The following is a 16,052-nucleotide window of genomic DNA, read 5'->3' as shown; positions in this document are numbered from 1 at the left end:
CACCCAAAACAAAATTTCAAATGAACCCATCAAATCTCCTCTTTGTTGTTTGTGTTTTTTTACTTCTTTTTACCCTTTTGAATATTATCATTAGATAAAAAGAATCCAAAGAAACATATAATATTCTGTATAATAAAAACCATATAAAATAAAAACCATGTAAAATTTACAGAATGAGGACAGGATTTGACCTTCTACCAACCACACAGAAAACCTTGTTCAGAAAGAAAATCTACATTCACTGTCGCATGCATTTTACCCTTTTCTGCCAAAAAAATTCCATGTGAAGCAGCTCTCTCTCACTGTCCATTTGGTCACTGTCGCTGTAAACTTTAGTTGGTAAAAAGGTAAAATGAGACAAGAAAGAAGTGGGTGAAAGAAAAATACATTAAAATAGAAACTGTAAACTGTAAACTGTAAAAGGGTGTTCAAAGTCAGAACGAACAACGAACTGAACAAAGAAAGGGAAGCGGTCAGCGAAGAGAGATTGGTGTCCTCGTGAAGGAAGACTGTCAGTGAGGAGTGAGAGGCAGAGAGGGAATATGGGAGTGACGACAAATAGGGACTGAGGACATGAGACAAAAGTCCACTTCTCACGTGACAACCGAGGTCTTAGATCATAGATGCCGCACAGCACACGCACACAGTTCTATGATCTCTCTATCAACAAAATATAATTAGTGGAAGAAAAAGAAAAGGATTTGTAACTCAAATAATAAAGAGCAGTTATCGCTGCATTCGAAGTCTTTTTTAATTAACATTGTAAAGTTATCATCAACGAACTATTATCAATTTATCTAATAGTACTTCTCTTCTCGATCTCAAAATATGTCTCAAGTTCGAATATACCGTCTACGCAAGGGTTTAGGTAGAAGAAAAACATAAACGTATTAGGTGAGGGGGAAAGCGTGAAATTCAAAGAAGTTGATGAAAAGACGAAGGTTTAGGTAAAAGTGTAAAACACAGCAGCAGCAGCAAAAGGAGTCCTGTCCGGGTGAATTTCAATTGGCTGCTATGCAAAAGGGTGATGCTCAAGTTGACAATTTATCAAAGGGTTTTGACTTTTCAGAGAAAAAGTAAAAAAAAAATGAAAGGTTGAAGGACAAGTGTTATAATTGCAGTGCTCTGGCGAAAAATCTAGTGGAAATTTGTCAGGGAAGGCTTCTCTGTGTGTGTACCAGTAAACCCTAAAGCCATAGGCTTTACCGAAGCCAGGCCAGCCCAGTTGACATTGCCAACTGTTTTCTTTTCTTTTCTGGTTTCGGAGAGACCAAAAGGAAGACAAGTGACGTTACATGATATCTGCTCCTTAATTTGATTTGATGTTTGAAGGTTTTGAATAACAACATCACGAGGAATTAAATTTTTTACAATGTTTCCTCTGTCAACTTTAAGACCCACGAAAAAAAAAGGAGTTATTTCTGGCTGCTCAAAACAATTCAATGGTTAAAATGATGCCTCATTTTGCAGATTTAAACGACACCTTTTCTACTTGTCAATTTCTCACATGTGAGGAACCTCAGCCTCGACACTATGACTTCACCCATGCTGAGAAGAATGGTGAAGTCAAATCTTGGCTCCTTGTACAGTTGTACATTTTTCCTTACACGTTCATAATAATGTCTTTTTTTAATATTAAAAGATATCTCACATTCAAATTTCTCATATTTCGTATGATTTAAAGTCGATACTCCCCTCTCATCAGAAGATGAAATTTGTACGACGGATAGGTGCATTGACTAATGAAAATTGCATTTACTTATATTCCTCCTTACGTGATGGAGATACATATTTTTGGTCATCAATATGGAAGGGTTTTCTACATAATGAACCGAGACTTATTCCAATAATGAAAAGAGAAATAGCATTAGACCGAAAGATAGTTGATTTCTGGTAAGAGTTTATGTAGAAGATTAAGAGATTAATGTACCGACTGAAAAATAATATAATCAATTCATTAGGGTAAATAATCATTCGTCATCTGGCCTACACGATCCCTTTCTGTGGTGCTGTTTCTGTTTAGGCACCCTATATTGCCTTCTAATCAAACAACACTAATGAGTAACAATGTCCAATCAATTAAACTGGGCAGATACAGCTGTAAGACCAAAACTATAGTAACGCAATGCCACATTTGTCATCATAGCTTCACAAACAAACATAGCCGGCTTGCAAGATAAGTTTCAAGGAAAGATTTGAATACAGAGGAGGATGCTATCATCACAAGATGCCTTTCGATGTGCATAAAGTTCCCCATTTCCATGATATTGTCTTTTGACACTGACTAGGAAAAGAAAATGCTCATGCAATACTCATAAATTGTGCATTATGTCAATGATTTGGTGGAGCAAAGTCATTAAAGTTCAATTGGCCTTTTGTTTCCCATTAGTGGGATGTTTGCATTGTTAATTTGATTTTATCTTATTAATCCCCTTGATAGCTTGTTTATCACATCAACCACAAGTCAAGAAATTTTGGTCAACGGGGCAAAAAACCTTGTTTTCTCTTATTTTGTTTAAATAAGACAACTCGTTACTTGAACGCATAGTTTTTCAACGTAACATTACAATTTTAGCTATTGAATTAAAGAGATAGTAAATTTGTTTATTGTGTCAAAATCAGGTTACTATGTTTGTCACTATTTGTATTTTTCAAAAATAAGTCGTGTTATTTGTAAAACATGATGAAAATAAAGACGAAGAAAGCTACAATGTTCATACTTCATACCAAACAGTAGCATCCGGTGGATGTTATCAATAATTCACCATTTAAAAGGTCAATGTGCCATGATACAAGCCACGAGGAGATCCCAAAAAGTGGTGGCTATTTCTAATGATCCAATCCAAACCATCCCCACCCACAATCATACCTAGAAATTGCAAGTCCAAAACTACAATAGTTAAAAGCAAACTACAACTGTAAACTCTACTGCTTGGCTCGTTACCATTTTGTTTATTCTCTCTTTCTTTCCTCCCCAAAACCATGAGTACCACCAGTCAACCATGCATTTTTGTAATCTATACATCGATCATGGCGTTCAAACTCATCGAGCTATGCATGCCTAGAAATTAAATCTTATTTTATAGCATATTTTACTCACCAAAATTGTACCGTATTAATTTTTATTTTTTTAAAAATTGGTTTGTGACTCAGAGCAGAGAATGTCAACCAATAAAAAGATGTCTGTCTTCAACCCTAAAATAAACATGAGAATCTAATCTATGAATTGACTATGTAGCATCTAGATAAGGTCTAGCTCAGAAGAGTCTGAGCTTTTAGAGCATCCAAAGACCAATGACATAAAAATAATGCACATCATATGCAATTTTTCGTTTGTTTAATCAAATACATGAGAGAGAGAGAGAGAGAGAGAGAGAGAGAGAGAGAGAGAGGGTATTTGCATGTAATGTTCCCTAGAAAACTTGTCTCCAAGTCCCCAAAAAAGGATTTAAAGGGAGCCCCTTTTTGTCTTTGATGAAGAAAACAAGCATGGGGGTGGTGGGGGAGTCGAAAGTTGCTGTTATCAAATACCCACTTATGGCAATAAAGAAAGGTAGCTAATAGCCATGGTGCTGGTAATGGGTAATCACAGTAAGCAATAATGCACCACACTCCATAGCCTATACCAACATGACATTGCTTTCAGAAGACGGTGGAGAGTGGGGACACTTGGTTGTTCATGTTGCTTGCCATGTTTTGACACTCCATTGGTGATCCTTTTATGACTTCCACAGAGATTGCTTGGTTTTGGAAGAGCATAACCTGAGCTAGAAAATACTTGGATTTACTTATCTGGAATGTGTGAAAGTCACAGTTCGAAGAAATCAAAAGTTGGGGAGAGGAATGAGTATGAAATTAACTGCTTCCTTAATCAATTTAATTTTGGTATTTCAGGTATTAGATTACGATTTTTAATGTAGAATCCACATATCTTTTGATTATCAATCAAATTTATCCCGGATTTTCAAGTACTAGATTACATATTTTAATGTAGAATTCACATAATTTCTTTATTCCTTATGTGTTAATAGACGTAAAGAAAGACCAGAAGTCATAAATTGGAATAATTCTAATACCAATACGCTAGTAAGCACGAGAAGTCAAGAAATATACATTCCATCGTAGCCGAGTGAGTTTCTACAAACAACAGTTTGAGATGCGTACATAAATGTTTCTTTTTGTATTTTAAGCTTAGTTCATACCATAAATTAATTGGTCTTAAATCACCTTCCGAACTTTGTTGAATTTTGATGCCATTACACCATCTTAATCTTAAATTGATTGTCCGAACAAATGTCATATCTCACTCAGTGCTAAAATGCTTCAAGCTGGTTTTCGAAGGCATACCAATGATCGAATCTAAATTTAATCCACTCTTATGAACCTCAAACAGGTTGCTTCAAGAAAAATGAGCAAGACCTCCACCTGTTTAAGCTACAACTGCTGAGGAAAAGAAAAGAAGAGAAAAGTTCCCTCAACCTGGCATCGAGAAACAACCAGTCCTCAGGTTACATAGCAGTATCCTGAAAGACCAAGTGCAGAGCAACAAAAATATGAAACAAAAAGCCAAAATTTTATGTGTTCTCCTCCCTATAAAACAGCTACTAACAGTTGTTTCCAGGTGCAATCAGTTTACCTTCTTGCCAAAAGGTGCACCCAACTTCCCACCAAGCTTAAAAACCCTGAAAGAGTTCCCACACAGCTAATCCAGTAACAAATTTACTAGATTCATAGGATTACCAACTGTTTTACTTACTGAATAATATATTCACATACCATCCCTCGATGCAACCCAAAACACCGAGTATTATTTGCTCAGCATGGTCTTACCTAATGACTGTTTATTCCACCATCAGAAAGAAAATTAGCATCCAACACCAGAGGAAGAATTGCAGTCACAGATACTTCGGGTGGTGTTGTGTTCCCTTCCCCCTTTAGCTACAAGAAAAAGTGGGAGCCTTATTCCATCATTAAAAAGCTAAAATGAAAAAAATCAAATTCAGTACCTGCCAATATTATCTATGCACACCTTTCTTCTTTTTCCCTTTCTCTAAATCTATACTAATATGTATAAAGCAATGACTATATTTCTGTCTCATACTCTTCCATTGATTCACTCAAGTTCCAATCCCAGAAGTTCGAAATCTCAAGAATGCACCCTTTTTATGTGAGGGACTCTCTCACAAGATAAAAGTATAATGGTAAAATAGAATGAAAATAACTTCAAACCAGCACTCCCCACTAGTCATGTTTTAGGGGAGCCCAGTGGCATCTAATACTCACACAAGAAGATCACAGCCCAAAATTCTCTTATCTAGGACTAGAATAACCTGACCTGGACCTTGCACCTAGCAATCACATACATCAATAAGAGGCACCGCATCATACATGTACAGAAACACTACCATAAACAAAATTGAGAAGATAAAAGCAACCAAACAAGTCCTAAGCGAGAATTCATTTGCCCACCCAATAAGCCCCTAACCATGTCACAGGGAAATTTCCACATACAATTGATTGCCAAGGAATACTCATATAAGGTGTTTTAAGCATAACAAAAAGTGTTTTAACAACATGATTTCAAATTTCAAAACAAGCCGGGCACACATATACAGAATGAAAATGCAAAACAAACAACTTAAGGAAGTTTTAATTGCACAACATAATTGTACTGAAAGCTGAAAATTTCATATTTCCATGTACTGCCATAAAGAAATGCATACCGAGCAGAGGACCACACTGAAACATTGCTCCAAAGACATCCATCAAACCAACAATAATAAAGACTTACACACTGGAGCCAGCAAAGGAATACTTCACCAACTGGGAATAGAGTTCCCATAAAGTCATGTCCTCATTATCATGACTTAAGCATTTTTACCATTAGGAGACTTAACAAGACACGAAACCAAGAAAGAGAACCATCATCTTTCAATACACAAATCTTCAGTTCAGCCCATCAGTACTAGATCTTATCAAGTTTCTCTGCCTTGACGACAGGATTGGCTTTTGCAATAGCATCTTGACCAGCAGTCCTATAATCAAAAGGACAGTCATGTTTGTCTGAATAACGATGACTTGCACAGAAGGTGTTTCCACATTTGCAATTGAAGCCAGTTAAACCAACACGCTTTCGGCAAGTAGTGCATCTGCTTGGCCCCTCTCTGTCTTTCACCTCAAACACCATGCTCGAAGACGAGTCAATGGATGGTTCTGTTGAAACAACTCTTGTCTCCACTTGTCCAGCTTGCACATCAACAACACCTGCAACTACTGGGCCAATGACAATGCTGCTACTGCTGCCATTCACAATGCTGTCAATGGATGAAGCAGCAAAATTGGCTTGCTCCTGCTTTAGGAGTGTGTCCTTGTAACATTTTGAACACATGTTCATTGTAGCGGCCCTTCCAAAGAATCCACAGTTGTTAACACAAAGGATAGGGCGGTCTGGAGTTTGGCATCCGGTTTCATCATGAGATTCCATCTTTATTAGTTATCTGCAAAAGAAAAAAGAACAAGAAAAAGCACCTCATCGTTTCCATTCACCCGCTGCAAAAATACCAAACCATTATACACATACAAATTAAGGACAAATTTCAACAAATACACAAGTACTATAAAATTCGGGCAACTCCAAGTGCACAGCATAGTGAACGCATATAACCAATTCTAGAGAATACAGCAACTACATAATCAAAGAAAAGAGAAGAAAACAACTCTTATGCACTTCAACTCATCAATTCTAGATATTTATCTCCTTCCCTGAAAAGTTTGAGATTTTCAACCTGGGTAAAACATCAATTTCACTTGCTCTGTTATGCAAATCGAATGCCCTCAGTTGAATAATTCAGGCCAAAGATTACGATTTCAACCACATAACTCTAACAAATGCAGAAACATAATCCGACAAAATCTGAACAAGCTCAGTTCTATCAAATGCAGGAAACACACAAAACTTCCATAGTTTGCTCCCCTAAATCTGAACAAGCTCAGTCATGCAACGAAAAATCTGAACTTTCAACCGGAAACGTTTTCAACTGCAGAGGAACGCTTACATAATTTTATCAAACACGATGATTGAAACCCTCTACAAGTAGTCAACCAACACATAATGAAAACAAATTTATGCAACTAACCAGCTTCATATTCAAGTGCAAAAAATTAACCCCGAAAAACGAATAAATAATTAATAAATTTCTTACAGAACATAAATTCCACACCTGCTTGGTTTGGCCGATCTCGAGTCACACAATCGAACCAGGCGATTCCTGTTTCTCGTGGAAAAAAAAAATTCAAAAATTCAAAAACCAATAAATTAATAACCTCTGCAGAAAGCAAAATCAAATAAATATACAGGAACAACAAAAATCAAATACGCAGAGAGGGGATTATTTGGATACCCTAATCGAGGAGATTATTGCGAGATAATTGTACAGAAAAAATAAAAAATTTAAATACAAAAAAAAAATAAAAGGAAAGAGAAGAAGATAAAAGGGAGGTTGGTCTTTGGGTTTTGGTTTTGGAGGCTCGTGGGGTCTCTCCGTCGGTATTTAAAACTTTAGCTTTCCTCTTTGCCAACGAACGCTCTCCACTGAGTCGGTGGTGCTGCGAAAACCGCCCTTGGAGGACCGCGTAATTGCGGTGTTGCCATTTCATTATCTGACTCGGATTGTCTCAGAGCTCGGGCTTCAAGATTGGGCCAGGCTGGACCCATACTCGTACAAATGTTGGGCTTGGCCTAGATGAGACAGGTGTACCAATTTATCGAGCAAAAACGGCGACCTATTTAGGGCCCGTTCGGTAGAGCGTTTTCAGCATATTCTCTGTTTTCATTCTCTGAAAACAGTCAAAATATGTGTTCGGTGGCAAGAGTTTGAAAACATGAAAAACAACTTTCAAAAAACAGATTCAAACTCATGTACAAAAATTGAAAACGCCAAATTATCGTTTTCAATTTATGTTTTCATTTTCTACCCAGCAAAACAGAAACGAAAATCAAACCCATAATCAAACCCACCACGGCCACTACTACCAAACCTCACAGACCTAGTCCCCACATCACCACAACCTGTCAAACCCAGTCGACACCAACACCACCACCATCCCAATGGAATCACCACCAAACACCCAATCGAACCCAATACACATCATCGCCACCTAGTAAAAAGCAATCGACCCCAGCACCTCCACCACCCATGCCCAATCAAAGCACCATTACCGCCATCACCACCTGATCAGGAGTGAGAGAGAGAGAGAGAGAGAGAGAGAGAGAGAGAGAGAGAGAGAGAGAGACAGACAGACAGACAGACAGACAAACAGACAGACAAACAGACAGACAGAGAGAGAGGTGGGTTGATGGGATTCATGTCATGGAAGGAAGGAGTGGGTGCTGCGGCATGAAGAGATAGTGAAAAAAAAAGGGAAGGAAGAAGAAAAGAGAAAGGAGGGGAAGAAAGAAAGAAACGGGGCTGGGAAGGAGTTTTTATCTAGCCAAAAAAATTTAATTAATGAATATAGAATATATATTTCAATAAACCAATAGGAAACAATTCATGATTTTCTTGGTTGACCAAGAAACATATGGAAATTGTTTTTTTTTATGTGTTCTCCCTTATTTGTTTTTTTTATCTTCTATTTTCGTAGTTCTACCTGTTTCGGAGAAGAAAATTCCACCTCTTTATTTATCATTTTCACTTATTATTAAAGATAATTCTAGGTTTTTATAACATTAGAAATTTTTTATTTTTTATAGAACATACGTTAGCAAAAATATACTTGAAAAATAACTTACATATTATTATTCTCAAATTGTACTACCAGACACGTTTTCACTGTTTTTATTTTCTGAATATGTTTTCTAATTAATCTACCAGACGCATTCTTGAATCCTGAAAATGCAAATTCGTTTTCTCGTTTTCATTCTCTGAAAATATTCTCTGAAAACGTTACCAGATAGGGATTACTCGTGTCAAATGACTCAATAACCTGCTTTTTTTTTCTTTCCGATTTTTTATTATTATAAAAAATGGTCTCTAAATTTTTCAAAAGTTATCGTTTGAGTCCTTGAACTTTTAAATCACTCCGTGTGATCCATGAGTTTAATGACTTAAATAAGGACATTTAAAATATTTAGGTCTCGTTTGTTATACATGACTGTCTTAGCATAGACTATTCTTAAGGACTGTCTTTCCTTGACTTGGCTTACTCTAAGTTGGATAAAACTTATCATGCGTTTGGTGTATACTTGGACCAGGACTAGATTTTTTTTTTCCCCAAAAATATCTATATATATGTATATATGTATAAATACATATATTATGTACGTCATCGGCAGACCCACGAATTTTTTCGCGGAGGTTCAATTTTAAAAGGCTAAAAGCTTTATTAAAAAAAAAAAGAAGAAGAAGACATATTATGAATAAGTTTGAATTTCATTCCAACTTACTTTGGAAGCTTGATCGATACAATATTTTTTTTCTTGGCACAAGACTTGATCAATGAATCAAATTTTATTTTATTTTATAAAAGACTAGAGTTCTCTATAAAAAATTAAAAAAATTAATGCACCAAGAAAATAAACAAACTTGGTGGTGGAGACGTAAATTTTTTTTATTTATGAATTTGATGGTTTTATAGACTTGGATTGGTTTAAATCTCTCAAAAAGGGACTTTTTTATTGACAAGACCCACCTCGAATTCCTCGGAACCTGGGATGAATCCTGTGGAATTTTCGACATCACACCAATGTCGAGCCCTCTTACTAATACTATAGCCTCTTTTCCAAATTAAGGAAAAGGGGCACGAAACTTCCTGCTGAAATTTCAGCAGAGTCTCCCCTGAAAAATGGATATTTCCCAAAAATTTTAACATGTTAAAACACAATCATAATCATCCCAACAGCAGCATGCACAAGATAATAACATGCAATTTACATAATTGGCCTCCGGCCTTCAAATAATTCAAAACAAAACCACCAACAATGCTCTTAGGTCAAATAATGAAATTAAACCATGCAAATAATGAACTCAAACAAATTTATGCACGCCCACCGTAATTAACATAAAATAACTTCCCAATTTTCATAATGCGATGTTTAGCAACCAAACACAATCGCAAGTAGTTTAAGGACTCGGCTGGCTCGTCCGGGCTTGTTGATTCTTGGACCGTCATAGAGTGGTGAATCAAACTTTCGTTGCCCATTTTTCTGAGTTAGCGAGAACTATGCCCAAAGCATCCGGAGGGAGAAGCAAGTCCCAACGGAGTACTATGTTCTTCTTCCAGCGGCTGCGGGTTTTGTGCTGATGTTTCCGACAGCTAGATGAATCGAGATTGTGTGAGCTTGGCATGAGAGCTTGGGGTGTGGGAGCTAAACGCCCACAAGTTTAGCAAATGAGAATGCTTGTGTTTGGCTTGGTGTTGGATATGCTTGAGGTTGGGTATTTATAATTTGTCGTTTGTAGCTGTGGCTATGGGGATTTAAGAGTTTCAAGATAAGGAGGATGGAAGGAAAAGCTTGAGGTTTGAAGGTTATGGTGTTTACAGCTTGGAAGGAAGAAAAAGCTTGGAGTTATGCTTAGTGAGTCTTTATGGATTTAAGAGTTCAAGAGAAGGATGATGAGAAGAAAATCTTGAGGCTTGAAGGCTATGGTGTTTATAGCTTGGAAGGGTATGAGGAGGAATGAAAAGCTTGGAGTTATGCTTGGTGAGACTTTATAGGGAGAATGGTTTCAAGGAGAAGAGGTTATGGCTGGGGTGCTTGCAACATCTAGGAAGGAGGTGTGATGATTGAAGAAGGGGGTTGATGGCTACTGGGATGCTTGCAGCAGCCAAAGCAAGAAGTTATTGTGCTGCTCCAGCAGCTAAAGGAAGGGCCTGATGGCTGAAGAAGGGGGTTCATGGTTGCTGTGTTGCTTGTAGTAGTCGAATGAGGGGGCTTGATGGTTGAAGAAAAATTGGTTGATGGCTGCTGTGTTGCTTGCAGCAGCCGAATGAGGGGGCTTGATGGCTGAAGAAAAACTGGTGGATGGCTGCTGTGTTGCTTGCAGCAGCCGAATGAGGGGGCTTCATGGCTGAAGAAAAATTGGTGCCATTTGCCTGAGCCATGAATGCCAATTTATAGAGGGTGAGAGTTTTCCTTTATTTCTAATAGGTAAAGGGACGTGTTGGAACCAGCCTATTTCCAATGGTTAAAATGGAGCACTCGGGCATGCTATTTTCCAGCAGGTGAAGCTAGGTACCATAAACTAATTATTTCCTATAGGTAAAAGGAAACCCTGGAAACAGCTTGTTTCCAACGGGTAATAGAGAGTGCTAGAAAAGGCTTATTTCTAATGGATAAAGCTAGGCATTTGTAAAATGACTATTCCCTATGGGTAAAAGGAAGTGCTTGAAAAATATCTCATTTGCTCACCCATATTGGAGAATTCTAAGTAATGGGCTTAGACTTTGGTGCTCATAAGTAGCTAGCCTAAAGTCTCCATTATCCAAGAGCTTCTGTGGGCCTTGTGGACCTCCGTAACCTTCCACACCACAATCCTTCGTGCAAGCCCCGTAAACCACATGACTTGGGTTCATGTGAGCTTGGTAGGTGACTGACATATGAAAAATGTATTATTAGCTTGGCATGACATGCACACTATTTCTATATTTATTTAATGAATTAATTCCCAAAATACAGCTTGGATTAACACATGACCAACATTATATGTTATTTTGGGCTTTAAATGTCTTTAGGCTTCTTGTGACTTTTTTGGGCCTCAACAGGTCCATTTTCCTGAGGAACGGGCAACTTTACTGAACGAACGCAACCCCTGCATTTGTGTGAACAAATAGCCTGTTTGTTTGATAAAGTAAGTTAGTTGGGTCTATTTTCCCGAGGAACGGGTAACTTTACTGAACGAACGAACCTCTTGCGTTGGCGTGACAAAATAGCCCGTTTGTTTGGTAACCTTCCTAAATTTGGTAAATAATTGTAATCGTTCCATGACAACATTATGATTCATTTTCACCTCTTCATTCTTGTATAAAAGGAGCAATTTACTAAAACATTTACTACTCTATCCATTGCAAAGGCATGGCTTCCTCTTCAAACCAACCTCACATTGTCAAAAACCCAAAAGAGCAGTTCATATTATGCCTAACTTCTGCAAGCATGTTCCTCACGAATTGCGTCTGTTTGTACCATATCTGATCCTCCACTCATCCATTGACACGTGGATCACTTACTCCCCAAGTGCCCAAGGCTCCGAACAATCAGCATCGGCTACCGATGAAATTTGTCTCAAAGCAGCAAACGGTCGCTGCAGGCCCAGCATAGTCTACAATCGGTATCTCCTACCGATTCTGCAGAATCAACCTCGAAGCACCCGCCCGGAATATCTAAGGACTCGTGTCAACCTCATAGGGCCCTCCCACAAGTCCCACATCGAAATTAAGTACCAAGAGCATACAAAATGCCCTCTATAAATAGGCCCCTTCACTACAATACAGGGGTAAGACTTTTCAGCTTGGCTTTTATACTAATATATTGTCAACAGCAAAAGCTCTCAGAAAACAAACTTATTTTGGCATCGGAGGGTCTTAGGCTGGTTCCACACCGGTTTCATAGACCTTACGAATCCCAGCTTCCTTCTATTCAGGATCAGCATCCAAGGACAGGAAGAATCAGGATCTAGCACTCAATCGATCTCTAAGATCGTCTGTATCACTTGTAAGTTGCACTCATCTCTATCTGTTCAGTTTTAGTGCCAACAGCGTCCATGTGGACTTTGCAATGATCTTTTTTCTGTAAATTCGGACAATGTTCAAGTTTACCGGTCTCCGACTCATTCGCCTCCATATCCACCATCTCCCCTTGTTTGCAAGTGCACCCTTTTGAAGGATGGAATGGTGCAGGGATTGCTGATGGGAGTCTCAAATTATATTTTTTTAATATTATTTTGGAGACTTTATGATATAATTTTGGCTTAATAAATATAATTTCACTTGTTGTTACATTTTATTCTCACCAACTGGATTTATGAATTTTCTGTATTAATTTGATGAACTTATTAGGTGAATTTATCTTTTGCAGGAAGTTGGAAAGCCAAAAGATGAAGACATACATTTGTCCAAGTTCAAGCCAGGTGTGAAGAGAATTGCTATTGGATTTTATTGAAGAATTGATTGTGGGATTATTGTGATTATAAAGAGAAGTAAAGAGGGAGAAGACAAGACAAGACCGTTAAAGCTACAGAGCCTATTTCATGTCATTCATAGCTATTTAACGCCCACTACCTCACCGTTATTTCTTTTCCACTAACTCTCCACCATCAACACATGTTTAATCCAATTAAAACCTCACTTAAACCCTTCATTACCCACCATGAATGTATTAACTTCCCACTCACCTCATTGACTAATATAAATCACCAATCAACTTTGTTTGTACCATATCTGACCCTCCACTCGTGCAACGACACGTGGATCTCATAAACTCGCCCAAGTACCCAAGGCCTCGGACAATCGGCATCGGCCACCGATGGCATTGCCTCAAAGCCACGAACAGCCGCTGCAGGCCCAACACAGCCTACAATCGGTATTACATACCGATTCTACAGAATCAGCCTCGAAGCACCCGCCAGAAATATCTAAATACTCGTGTCAACCTCCTAGGGCCCTCCCACGAGTCCCACATCGGAAATGAGTACTAAGAGCATACTAAATGCCCTCTATAAATAGGCCCCTCCACTACAATGCAGGGGTAAGACTTTTCAGCTTGACTTTTATACTTCTATATGGTCAACAGCAAGAGCTCTTAAAACAACAAACTTACTTCAGCATCGGAGGGTCTTAGGCTGGTTCCACACCGGTTCCATAGACCTTACGAGTCTCGACTTCTTTCTATTCAGGATCAGCATCCAAGGACAGGAAGAATCGGCATCCAATATTCAATCGATCTCTCGATCGTCCATCCCATTTGTAAGTTGCACTCATCTCTATCTGTTCAAGATTTAGCGCAAACAAACTTATTTGGCTAGGGGACCACTACGACAGATTTCTTTATCTATTTCATTCAAAATGTAGTTATGTTTTTCTCTGTAATGAGTTGCTAGAACTCTAGCTAATGCTAAAGGGAATGTCTGAGTAAGTTTGTGAATTTTTCTTTAATCCAATATACGGTATGAATTGCTAAATTCTTTTATTTTTGGTTGTTCAATATTTTCAAATCCTTTTATTTTGATTGATGTTAAGTGCTACTATCTTTTCATGAGTTAAATTATATTTTTCTCATTGTTAAGAACTGACTTAGCATGCTTTTAAATTAAAAGATAGATATTAAGCAACTCCATTTTCTAAACAATCATTAATAAAAGATAACATTGAAAAATTAAATTGGTTTTAATTTCTTTATCTTCCAGTTAAAGTTTCTCAATGATAATTTTTATCGAGTTTAATTTGGATTAAAGAGTATGAAACATATTTTGCTTAAAGAATTGAACCTTGATGTCTTAGCATTTCCATTATTGATATTTAATTTTTAAACTCAATCTCTACAACAATCAAATCAAATTACTTTTCCATTTTGCTTGTCACTTTTATTTTGGTACTTTTAATTATTTCTTTGTGTGCAGACATTTGCCTACCTGCTCCTTGAGGATACGATACTTGGACTTCCAAGATTATTACTACGTGTGACTACTTGCACTTGGGTAGATGCAACAAGGTTTTGGTGCCGTTGCCGGGGAGCGGTGAAGCGAAAAATAGCACAAGGAAATTCATTGTTAAGGTTTGCGGTTTTAGTTTCCAAAGCTAATTCGGTAAGGCTTATCAAACTTAATTTTCCATTTCTGTTTTTATTTTTATTTTTATTTTTGGTGTTTTTTGTTTGCTTTTGTCTTAGTTTTTTTTTAAAAAAAAGAAACAAATTTAGTTTAGTTTAGTTTTTAATCTTTTGCTTCTTTATTTTGTTTATGAGATATCGTGATCGGTTTGGTAGATTTGCAAAGAGACCTCAATTTGACCAAACTTCATCACAAATGGATGAGAACAATAATAATAAGGCTTTTTTTTTTTATCACAAATAGTCCTTTACGTTTACGAAATTATCACGAATGGTCATTGAGGTTTTTTTGTGACACTAATAGTTCTTAACGTTTGGGCTTTTTATCACAAATGGTCCCTGCCGTTATAAATTCTGTTAAGTGTGATGTGGAAGATAAGTGGAGCCCACATGTCCAATCACATTGTGACATGTGGATAAAAAATAATTAAATAATTAAAAATGGAAAAATAATTTTATATATTTTTTTTAAAGCTTAAATGTAAAAATGGCTGAGGGTTAAATGCAAAAAGCTAAGTTTTCCATTTTTAACATATTGGCCAATTTTAAAAACTTATCAGACAAAAACAAATTAAAATAAAACATTAGAGAAAGGAAAAAAACTTGAAAAAAAAGGATGGGGGTTGTCGGGGAGGGAAGGACCCAGCAACGGAGAGGTGGGAAAGAGGGGCATGGCCAAAGGGGAGAGGTGGAGACAAAGAAGTGAGGTGACCCCTAAATGGGCAAAGCTTGGCTGGAATGGGGTAAATGGCTAGGGATAGTGGGGTAGGGGTTGTTCTTGTGAGAGGAAGAGAGAGATATATATTTAGGGGTGAGGTGGATCGGAGTTGGGGTGGTGGGGAGAAAGAGAAGAGAGAACAATGGTGGTTGGCAGTTGGGATTGGAGAGCAACTTTTTCTTGCAGGTGGCAGTGGGAAAGAAAAAAAGCAGAGGGAGAAGAGATGGAGAGTGTGGGCAGAGGGGGAGAGAGACTGAGTAAGGAAGGGGGATGAAAAGTTGCAGAAAAAAAAAGAATTTTCATTAAAAAATTATTTAATTATTTTTTTATCCACATGTCACAATATGATTGGACATGTGTGACATGTGGGCTCCACTTATCTTCCACGTCACACTTAACGGAATTTATAACGGCAGGGGCCATTTGTGATAAAAAGTCCAAACGTTAAGGACTATTAGTGTCACAAAAAAACCTCAAGGACCATTCATGATAATTTCGTAAACGTGAAGGACC

The 16,052-nt window shown here is 37.5% G+C and overlaps 1 protein-coding gene across 5 annotated transcripts; it reads right to left on the bottom strand.

The window, feature by feature from the left end:
- Nucleotides 1-5,666: 5,666 nt before the first annotated feature.
- LOC110774353 (zinc finger A20 and AN1 domain-containing stress-associated protein 8) lies at nt 5,667-7,567 on the bottom strand. Of its 5 annotated transcripts, none has more exons than XM_021978888.2 (3): nt 7,401-7,567; nt 7,221-7,274; nt 5,667-6,549 (listed from the first exon to the last, which is right to left on the bottom strand). In XM_021978888.2, the coding sequence occupies exon 3, from the start codon at nt 6,482-6,484 to the stop codon at nt 5,966-5,968; it is 519 nt and encodes a 172-aa protein (XP_021834580.1). In that variant the 5' UTR covers nt 6,485-6,549; nt 7,221-7,274; nt 7,401-7,567; the 3' UTR covers nt 5,667-5,965. The 5 variants fall into 5 exon arrangements, with proteins under 5 accessions (XP_021834580.1, XP_088100405.1, XP_021834579.1 ...); XM_088244279.1 differs by having other exon boundaries at nt 5,667-6,497; nt 7,203-7,268; XM_021978887.2 differs by having other exon boundaries at nt 7,221-7,268.
- Nucleotides 7,568-16,052: the final 8,485 nt, after the last annotated feature.

Source organism: Prunus avium, chromosome 7, assembly GCF_965620075.1.
Source record: "Prunus avium chromosome 7, drPruAviu1.hap1.1, whole genome shotgun sequence".
Classification (NCBI taxonomy): Eukaryota; Viridiplantae; Streptophyta; class Magnoliopsida; order Rosales; family Rosaceae; genus Prunus; species Prunus avium.
This window is presented reverse-complemented; position numbering and strand designations above follow the sequence as displayed.